The sequence below is a fragment of the Manihot esculenta genome, chromosome 18 (genome assembly GCF_001659605.2).
Source record: "Manihot esculenta cultivar AM560-2 chromosome 18, M.esculenta_v8, whole genome shotgun sequence".
Classification (NCBI taxonomy): domain Eukaryota; kingdom Viridiplantae; phylum Streptophyta; class Magnoliopsida; order Malpighiales; family Euphorbiaceae; genus Manihot; species Manihot esculenta.
In genome coordinates, this window is record NC_035178.2 from 7,487,308 (window position 1) to 7,498,289 (window position 10,982).

At 29.8% G+C, this 10,982-nt stretch overlaps 1 protein-coding gene across 1 annotated transcript; it reads left to right on the top strand.

Moving 5' to 3' along the window:
- The first annotated feature begins 8,215 nt into the window (after window positions 1-8,215).
- Window positions 8,216-10,368, top strand: LOC110606050 (amino acid permease 3). The gene is made up of 5 exons (XM_021744785.2): window positions 8,216-8,476; window positions 8,571-8,804; window positions 8,879-8,972; window positions 9,066-9,420; window positions 9,498-10,368. Exons 1-5 carry the CDS (start codon window positions 8,359-8,361, stop codon window positions 10,149-10,151), a joined length of 1,455 nt encoding a protein of 484 aa, XP_021600477.1. The 5' UTR covers window positions 8,216-8,358; the 3' UTR covers window positions 10,152-10,368.
- The last annotated feature ends 614 nt before the right edge of the window (window positions 10,369-10,982 follow it).

Here is a 10,982-nt window from a genome sequence, read left to right on the forward strand (position 1 = left end):
ACTTTGATTCTTTCCCTTCTAGGTCAGATTGATATACTTTGCACTTAGAGCTTTTCCACCATGCTTTAGTTCAGCTTAGTGTAAACCGCCTCTTCTGTGGTGAATTTCAGTGAGGAGGCTGAAATCCTTGTATTATTGACAGTCTACAGAATGGCAATCTTCACCAAACCTGTAGGTTATAGATTCCAACTCTCCAATTTTTAGGTGCATTTGGGCAATGAAATGAGTTCCTTATGAAATGCCAGTAAGATTACAAGAGTCGTTGTTAATCATTTCATTTAACGATTATCAATGACTTCTTTTGATGTCATTCATAATTGAACTCCCTTTTGTATGTATAGTGATTGTTTGAGGTTCTTGTTCTTTACTGGAGCTATTGTCTATTTCTCTATTATCAGATGACTTCTGCTTAGGGGAGAGCATATCTTGATTCAAACAGAGAAACTGAGAAACTCAAAAAAATTTTCAAAATGTCTTTAAATACTTTAAACTCAAGAGATTATCAGGTTATCTCTGATGAGCTTGACAGCTTTTCAAAATAGGTCGCGAAAAGAAAAATCAATTCTTGTTCTCTCTTATCTTGCCAAAAGACTCATTACACAAACCTATAACTAGATTCTACACACAGGATCCTAACAATTGGTATCAGAGCTAGGGGTCATAGGGGATTATATCTCACAGCAATTATACTGAATTCTCACCTTGTTCTTAGAAGAGCAAGCAGCCAATAAGGCCTGGCACAATGAATTAAATTCAAAATTAGAAGCTCTCATTTGTGACATCGCCAATTCAGCACAACCCACAGAAATTGGTAGTCATTCTCGCACCCAAAAGGCCAAAGGAGTAACAGGTTCTACAGGTTACGAAAATTCAAGTAGTAGTAAAATTGTTCCAAAATTTACTAAACTTGATTTCTCTGCAGCAGATATGATTATTTTTTTCAACATCAATAAACTTCAAAAGTGGAGAAGGTTAGTTTATCTTCATTTCACCTGGAGGGCATAACACAACTATGGTTCCATGCAATTGCTGCAAGACTATCCGAATTTAACATGGGAATATTTCAAAAACCAGTGCAAAAAACTATTCTGGCTGGATTTAACAGAAGATGACTTGGGAGATGTCGCAATGGACTAGCTACTAGTTGAATAGTTCCTAGAAATTTTCTGAGTTTGTGCTTGAGGACAAGCGCATAGTGGAAGAGGCGAGTAATGTTAGCAAACCACTACTTTAATAGATTCTTCGTCACTTATGCAATAGCGGGTAGTTATTCAGTAGTGAGTAATGGCATAGATTATGGGTTTATGCATGGTAATGGGTAGTGGCAAAAATTATGGGTCTTATGATGTTACTACCATGTTCTGTTTAGTTATTTAGTTATTTTCATGTTTTGTTCTGTTATTTCCAAATTCTGATTTATACGAGGTTAGTCTTCATTATGCTATTTTAAGTTCCTATTTTTAGGGGTAGTTAAAACTCCAACTTGTATTTAAGTTGACAGCAGATTAATAAATTCTGAAAAATTTTCAAAAAGTCTTTGAGTACTTTAACCTCGAGAGCTTGCAGGTTCTCTCTGATGGGTATGATAGCTTTTCAAAATAGTTTGCAGAAAGAAAAATCAATCCTTGCTCTCCCCTATCTTGCCAAAATACTCATTACACAAACCTATAACTAGATCCTACACACAGGATCCTAACAGATGTGTGCAACTCGTCATTTTGTTTTTGATAATCAGATAAAGATTTTATTCTCTTGAAGCATGCTAGTAATAAAGAAGCAAATTATAGGACAGCGAAACTCCTTTTGCCAATTCTACAAGGCATCATTGTTAGCTCTTCATTGTCTTTGTTCATATAATATGAAGAATTTGAATATGACATTATGTTAAATTTCATATTTTTACTTAAAATACCATTTGTTAATGACAAGTCCTTAAATGTTTTCCTCCAATAACCTGCAGGTTCAAGATATGGATCACTTTATGTCAACGGAAAAGCTAAGAATGAAGACTTCATAGCAGCACGACTGACAAAAACATCAGATTTAACTGTGTGCTCCCTATCTGTTACCTCTTTATACTTTGGAGTTTGGACTCTATAGCTCTAAGAACTATAGCCCTGGAAATTTTTGCTTCATATTAATATCATGTTTTACTGGGTATGCAGTATGTGCCCAAAGGCCATGTTTATGTATTGGGTGATAAGTGATGACAGCTATAACAGTTATGATTCACCTGACTGGTAAGATTCTCAAGCCCCTCTACTTGCTATTTGAAGATTCACCTTTTCACTTGTAATTATTTCTTTTTGCTAGGTAACTTAAAAATCTCTATCCTTCTCAAAATTAAAAAATTTGTCTCCTAGTTTCTTCTCCGCTGCTGATGCTTATTGCCCTTGCATTGTTTTCCTCGGACTTCTGTCTTTTTACATTGTTATATGTTAAAGAACATCACTGGAAGATTTGTCATATGTTGGCGGAGGCCTTCAAACATCTGACGCTATGATCACACGGGCTAGAGACGCTGGAACTCTCTCACTTCTTCACAGATATCATTAGCATTTTGCTTGCTGTCCCTAGACCCAACTTACTCATTGGATTTATTTGGTGTCTATATGCTTGTGGGTTACACCGCCAGAGAATAGAATTTGATTCTTGGGGATGTTTGCTATACAATAGACTTTTGCAGATTGTTTGCTGTTTCTCATTTCTACTGCTCAGTGCTCACTTCTTGTTAGATATTATTGCCAATAATATTTATTTATTTTTTGGTAAGATAAGGGTAAAAAGAGAAAAAATTTCAACAGCCCAACACCAACCATGCCAGCCCAAATGTTGTTCTTGATTATTAACCTTTGGGTTTCTGCCCAAATGTCCGAGCCCATCTAAGCTAAGTGATTAGTTAAGCCCATCTAAGCTAGGCCTAAACAAAATGGCACCTCCCCAACAGAATCCATATCTTGTACGATCCCAGCAAAATTGGTAACCAAGTCATCATGAATTTTTCAAGTTCCCATCTCATCTGCAATTTTTTTTCTTTTTTTAGTAGGTGTTGGGTAAAACTCAAATCCAGTTTACCAAGTGAGTTATAGGCTTTTAAAAAATGGACTAAGTTAGATTTGGCTATCCTATCTGCAAATTACTTTCTTTCATAAATTGCCAAAGTTTCTAATTAAGAAAATAAAGTGAATAAACAAACTCATCTGAGAAGACACAAATAATTATCCTACCAATTTGGGTAATATCTATACATTTTATTGAACTCTCTAATAAGAAAGGCATTTAGTTCCTAATTAAGAATAACTCAAACTTGTAGAAAAATAAAGAAACACACCTTCAAAATGGAGATAGGGCAGATTTGTATTGCTCACAAGTTGTACACATAAAATGATGAAGTGGGTACTAATAAGACAATAGAAGAAACCTTCCAACAAGATAATATTAAAGAATTCCCAGTGGTGTCATCTAAAAAAAATTCTCTACTTTTTTTGAAAGTAAGGAAAGGTTGCAATTTGTCATGATTCTAATATGTAATTCTCAATGATGATAATCTTCACTTGCCAATCTCACCCTTTTGGCTTCCTTCCTAGTCCAAACTGTACAAATTCTAAAGCCTCAATTATGAAACATCTAGCAAAGTGCAAAACTAAAAAGAGGAACTTGGACTTTAAACTTTCTGGATTTGTGTTAGTAGATATCATCCTTTGATTCTTGATGAGGAAAGTAAAAATCTCATATCATTTGCTTCTGATTCCTTTTTAACATATCATTTTCATAAACCAAACCAAGCAAAAAAGTATAACAATCACATTTTAAAATTATCTCCCTAAGCTTTTTATTTATTTTGGTATTAATTTTCAATTTTTTACTTGTAAAGAAAACATTGATGTTGTGGCTTGTTGGGCTGTCTATTAATGAAGCATTTGTTCCAGAAAAATTAGGTGGGAAAGCAGTCTGTAACTTTCTGGAAGATAAGATCTAGTGCAAGTAGTTTTTATTCTACAAAAAAGCAGTATGCAATCCCTAATTAGGTCAGTACTTGATTTAATTTCAAATTAAATCAAATTGCAATAATTAAAAATAAAATAAAATGTATGTATAATATCAAATCAAATCAAATCTAGATATTTTAGTTTGATTGGTTAATATTTTAGGCTGCCCAGCTCAGAAGAGAAGAACTCTCCTTTTCCATGTCTCCCTACTAACAGTTTGAAGCAATGAGACAAAATTTTGAGCAATAAACATCAAAAGAGCAAAGGCTTTTGATGTAGGGATGCTCGAATTTTAGGGTTAGATGAAAAGAGCAAATTATTATTTAATTTGTATTTATCTATTTTAATAATAAAATAATATAATTTATTAACTAAAAATAATATTTTTATTTTAATAACAAAATAAATTATATGCAGTTATATAAAATTTTATTAGATATTTAATATAAAAATTAAATATATTTTTTCAAGAGTGAAGAAAAATATATTTAAAATATATGAATTAGTAGGTATAAAAAGATTAATGCTCTATGGATAAGAATAATCGATAAGAATAAATAAGAAAGTATATATTTCAAAAGACTTCTTGCCCAAAGCTTGGAATTTGTTAAATAAAAATAAATAAATAAAAAAGAATTGAGGCCGATTATGAAGTATCCAATTCAAAGTCTGCTTTCTGCTTTCTAGACATGTTAATTGTGATCGTTCAATTCTTGACATATGATTCTTTTATTAATTTTATAATAATTAATTTCTGTAATATTAGATAAATTTATTAACTCGTATTTTAATTTTATAAAATATATTAAAATTTATTAATTAATAATCATATTATTTCTAATCGTGGAACATTTTATTATTTAATTTTTATATTAAAAAAATTTATTAATTAATTATTTAATTTTATAAAAATATTTAATATTTTAAATCTAAAAAATAAAGAGTTTGTAAGTTTGGCGGATTTCCTTCTCTTATATTCCTTTTCATTTATCATTCTTATATTCCTTTTTCTATTATGAACTAGTAATGTATAATCCTCTTTCCACTACAGTATCACATATCTTTATCACTCAGACTGTATGTATAGACAGATCAAAGCATCTCTCCATATTAAAATGACCATTTAATCCTTCTAAACACGCGTTGATAGGATTGCGAGGTGAGAGGTGACTGCATCTGCTCTCCTTATCTCTTGTCACATCATTGAGTTAGACTTTTTTTGGGTAAGTCCACACGTGGTCAGTTGCATGATGTTGGACCGGTCTATTTAATTGCGTCCTGATAAGCTTTGAATCTGTATTCTTTTTCAGAGTTCGGTCTCATTTTAGAGATAGAAAGCCTGACCGTTATCAATATCTATTAATTAATTTTTTTTATATTAATAAATTATTTAAAATTTTATAAAATATTTTGATGTGTTTTTTAAAATTGAAAAATTATTTAGTGAGTTTTTTATTTGACTAAATATTAATTTTTCAAAATGAAAATTAATGTTTCTGGCTAAGCTCATACCACTGACCAAGTTTCTGAGTATCTTTGCTACTACAAATTATAACAGAATATAGTTTTTTTTTCTAACACTTTATTTTATTATCTATTAAAAATAACTTTAATGTGCATTAATATTCCAATAAAATATTTATTATTACTAATTAAAAATCATTGATGATCTTTTAGAAAGAAATCTAACTATCAAAAGTTAAAATACATATTTAATTTGTTCAATTAATTGAAAACTGAGTTTTACTGGTTTAAAAAAATTAGTTTTAATATCATTAAATTTAATTATATTTATTACATACATAAATTGTTAAATTATTTTATACGTTCTTCATTATTATTATTTACTTTCTCAGGATTAGATGAAAAAAAGGGAAAGTGTTTTTTTCTTTTTATGAATATATAATTATATTTTTTTATATTTTAAATAAAATTTAAAATATAAAAAATAGCTAAAAGTTACATTTCCCACTTTCATTCTATTATTTCACAAATAAAAGAATGACTTTTAAAAAAAAGTATATTTCACTTTTTTTATTATTTTCTTTCCTCTTTTATTTTTTTTATTCAAACAAAAGCTATTTATATAAAAACAAAAAGCTATTTATACGATATTTAATAGTTACAACTATCGGATTGACCGATTAATAAATTTTTTAAAATTTAAAAAATATTTTAATATATTTTTAAAATTAAAAAATTAACTAATAAATTTTTTAATACTATAAATACTCGATAATACTTTTTCATTTTACTTTTAAAAAACTTTGTACCGTTGCCTGCAATGCGAGTTATATTGCACTGTTAAAACTGAGAATAAAGCTTTTTAAAAGACATAACCATGAAGACTTGATGAGGCTTTAATAAATTTGCAATTGAAGGCAGATGACAACATAATTGCTGATGTTATAGATTAATGCCAAGTAGTTAATTGCATTTGGATTTTTTTTGTTGGTATAAAATAAACTAAAAGCTATTGAAATAATTTTTAATTCTGAAAAAATAATGTTTATCTCTATTTTATAATTTTTATTTATTTTATTTTTTTATATATTAAAAAATAATTTTTTATTTTAATACAGAACACTTAATTTTAAATTTTATAGCAGACTTGAATCAAATTTAATTTTTAATGCCGATAACCGATAAAAATCCACTATAATTTTCAAAAAGAGAACTTCAAGACTTACGATTTTTAAAAATCAAACGAGAGTTATAAATTTTATCACAAAATTCGATATAAAAATTTTATCGTTTGAGAGTAAATTTTATATTTTTATTTTTTTAAATATTTTTATAATTTTATATATTAGAATTTTTTATTCTATTATAAATAGTATCACTTAACTATTAAAAAATCACTTTTTAATTTTTAAAAAATTTTAATAAAATTTTTATCTTCTAATTTATATTTTTTATTATATCGTCAAACGATATTAATTTAAACTGTTGATGAAATTTAAATAATTTTTTTATTATATTTATTTTAAAAAAATTAATATTTAATTCAATATAATTTTAAAATGGTATCAATTTGAATTTTAATAAAAAAATTAGAAATAAAATAAAACATTAAATAAATTTGAGATTTAATATGATTTATTAATTAAATTTGGAAGTCCAAAAACCATAATTATATTAATTTTATTCAAGCATTTAGTTGTATATAAGAAAAGAGAGAAGATGAGGCCAATGGAAATAAATTCATGGAAGAAGTTTCTCCAGCGGGTGCGACCTGAGTTTAATCCTTTCGGTTGTGGATGATACACGTGTTAATTTATAAATATTATTTTGATTTCAATTTAGTAATAGCGATTCTGCGTTTCCTACTTCTGGTGGAAAAAAAATTAGGGGAGAAGAAGGTTGTTTGATTGTCAGGAAAACAAATTTAATACGCAACAGACACCTGAGTTAGCCAGGTCCACTTCCAAACCTGGAAAACCTTTGTGGCCCTCAGTCTTCTGTGCACAACCCAATTATAATCCCTCTGCCACAATTTACAACCTCTCCTTCCAAAAATTAATTAATAATAATAACCCAGTTGCCTAAACATTCCATTAATTTTTAATAAAAAAATATTATTAAAAAATTTGAAACAATGAGAATGAGAATCTATCAATTACTAACTTGCCATGTACAACCTGGTTTTCCCATATTATATTATATGCCTTAAAAGAAGAGAAGAGATTTTGACTGGTATATCCTCTCTCATTTTGCACTCTTTTCATCTAATGGGAGAGGTATTATGAAGGAATCATATTCCATAACAAGAAGGATGGATGAGAATTTTGAAGCATTAATTAGAGATAGGAGAATTTTTCTCCTTTCAAGAGATATATTAGAATAATCTTTTTTATTAGAGTTTTGCCTTTTTAGTTGCCTTATGTATATATATAAAAGGGATTTTGATTCAACTCATTATATAATAAATTTTTTTTCTTTTAATATAATTACACTTATCTTTAATTCATTGAATTAAAATTAAATTTTATTCATACTAAATTTATATAAGAAAAATTTATCTCTAATTCATTGAATTAAAATTAAATTTTATTCGTATTAAATTCATATAAAATAATATTTCTGTCAAATATTTATGAGTTTCTATGTAATATTTATTGAATATTAGTCACAAGCTTTGAGTCGCGATGGTTAGAACGGACGCCTTTCGAATATAATGGGTTATTATTTGTCTTATCACCACCTCAAACAATCTATAAATACCTGCCCTTCTTAGCTCCCTGTTGCATCATATGTCCCTCAATTTATATACACTTTCAGTAGCTAAATCTCACATTTTCATTCTTTCTTTCTTTCTCTTCTTCCAAGCACCTAATAAGAACTCAATTCTCTGGTTCTGTTAAGAAAGATGGTTGAAAACACAGCAGCAAAGAGCCATTCCCGTCAAGGTTTCGATGTCTCCATTAACATAAATGCACAAGCTGGCTCCAAGTGGTTAGACGACGATGGTCGCCCAAAGAGAACAGGTAACCTACTTCAGATTATCTTAATCTCCATTGTAATCCATGGATGTGGTGGATGCTTGATGATGATTCTTGTTTATTGATTATAATGATTTAGGGACTGTGTGGACTGCAAGTGCCCATATCATAACAGCTGTGATTGGGTCTGGGGTTCTGTCTTTGGCTTGGGCTATTGCTCAGCTTGGATGGATTGCTGGTCCTGCTTTTATGTTCTTGTTCTCTTTGGTCACTTACTATACTTCTACTCTACTATCTGTCTGTTACCGAACTGGGGATCCTGTCAATGGCAAGAGGAACTACACTTATATGGATGCTGTTCTCTCAAATCTTGGTAAGTTCTGCTGCTGTTTTGATCTGAAAGTTTCAGTCTTGTCTAGATTTCTGAGCTTGATAAAACTTCATCAGGTGGAGCCAAGGTCAAGATTTGTGGATTTGTTCAGTATCTTAACCTTTTCGGAGTTGCCATTGGTTATACGATAGCATCAGCCATAAGCATGATGTGAGTTCAGACTTGAAATCGAAAATTTTAAATTTTTTTAACAGGTTTGTAGTTTCTGATGGCTAATCAGATAGATGGGTTGTGATGAAACAGGGCAGTGAAGAGATCAAATTGTTTCCACAAGAGAGGAGACAAAGATCCATGCCAGATGAATTCCAATCCGTACATGATTGCTTTTGGGATCGTAGAAATTCTTTTCTCGCAGATTCCTGACTTTGATCAGCTATGGTGGCTCTCCATTGTTGCTGCTGTTATGTCCTTCACTTACTCATCTATCGGTCTCGGACTTGGCATTGCCAAAGTTGTAGAGAACAAAAAGTTCATGGGAAACGTAACTGGAGTTAGCATTGGCACTGTAACCCAAACCCAGAAAATCTGGAGAAGTTTCCAAGCACTTGGTAATATTGCTTTTGCGTATGCTTACTCCATCATCCTCATTGAAATTCAGGTGAAACTTCAACCAAAAAACTTGAATATATCCCATTTTCACATTTCTTTAATAATTTGCAACCTGTTCTGTAACAGGATACAATCAAATCCCCACCATCAGAAGCCAAGACAATGAAGAAAGCAACTCTAGTAAGTGTTGCAGTGACAACACTTTTCTACATGCTCTGCGGCTGCTTCGGCTACGCTGCCTTCGGAGACAAGTCGCCTGGAAATCTCCTCACAGGCTTTGGCTTCTATAACCCATATTGGCTAGTAGACATCGCCAATGTTGCCATAGTAGTCCACCTTGTTGGTGCTTATCAAGTCTACTGCCAACCACTCTTTGCCTTCATTGAAAAAACAGCAGTACAGAGATTCCCAGACAGCAATTTCATTAACAAAGACATCAAAATCCCAATTCCTGGTTCTCGTTCCTACAACCTGAACCTCTTCAGATTGGTTTGGAGGACATGTTTTGTGATCTTGACAACTTTGATTTCAATGCTCCTTCCTTTCTTCAATGACATAGTTGGTCTGCTGGGAGCTTTCGCATTTTGGCCATTAACTGTTTACTTCCCAGTTGAGATGTATATAGCACAAAAACAAATACCCAAGTGGAGCACAAGGTGGGTCTGCCTGCAAATCTTAAGTGGCGCTTGCTTGATAATTACCATAGTTGCTGCTGCTGGCTCCATTGCTGGAGTCGTCGGAGATCTTAAATCTGTCAAGCCCTTCAAGTCCTCTTATTAAATCAGTTTAGATTTGGCTCTTACTCATCCATATGAATCATGAAGAGAAATTGTTTAAGATTACAAATCAAGGAGTAAACTCTCAAGCTATAGTCTATTTAAGTTTCTTCATCTTTTTTTTAAGAATCTGGTTTGACACTGTGCACATAAGCATGCAAATTGTTGAATATTTCAGATTACTAGTTTCATATTTATATATTATGATGGAATTCTTCTCATGACTCAGTATTCTAATTCAAGTCTAATTAATTAATTAAAATTAAATTAAATTAAACTTCTGAGAGACTAGTTAACAAAAAATATTTTTTTTAATAAAAAATATTAAATATAATTTACTTTTCATAAATAAACGGAAGTTAAATTAAGAATATTTTTTAATTTAAATAAAACATATTTATTTTTCATCTTAAAAAATAATGTTGCTATTTTGAAAATTTATTTGCCTTTCACAGACTTAACACGGTGTAAATACATCTGAATAAATTTAAGAAATCTCAAAATTTTATTTTCCGGTTCTCAATTCTGATTTAAAAAAAATAAATAAATAAAATAATAATAATAATAATAATAAATATTTTCCAAATACTTTTACTTAATAGTTATTTTTATTCATTATATGAGAATTTGTTGATTTTTTTGTCTTTTATTAATATCTTATAAAGTTTCTTTTTGTTCTTATAATATACAATGAATTTTCATTAATATTGCCAAATTTGCAAACTTTAAATTTTATACATTTATTATGTTGAAGAATATGTATTTCTTTATATTTATTTAAAAGTTTTTTTAAAAGATAATTATGAAAGATAAAGATTCAATGAATTCTCACTAT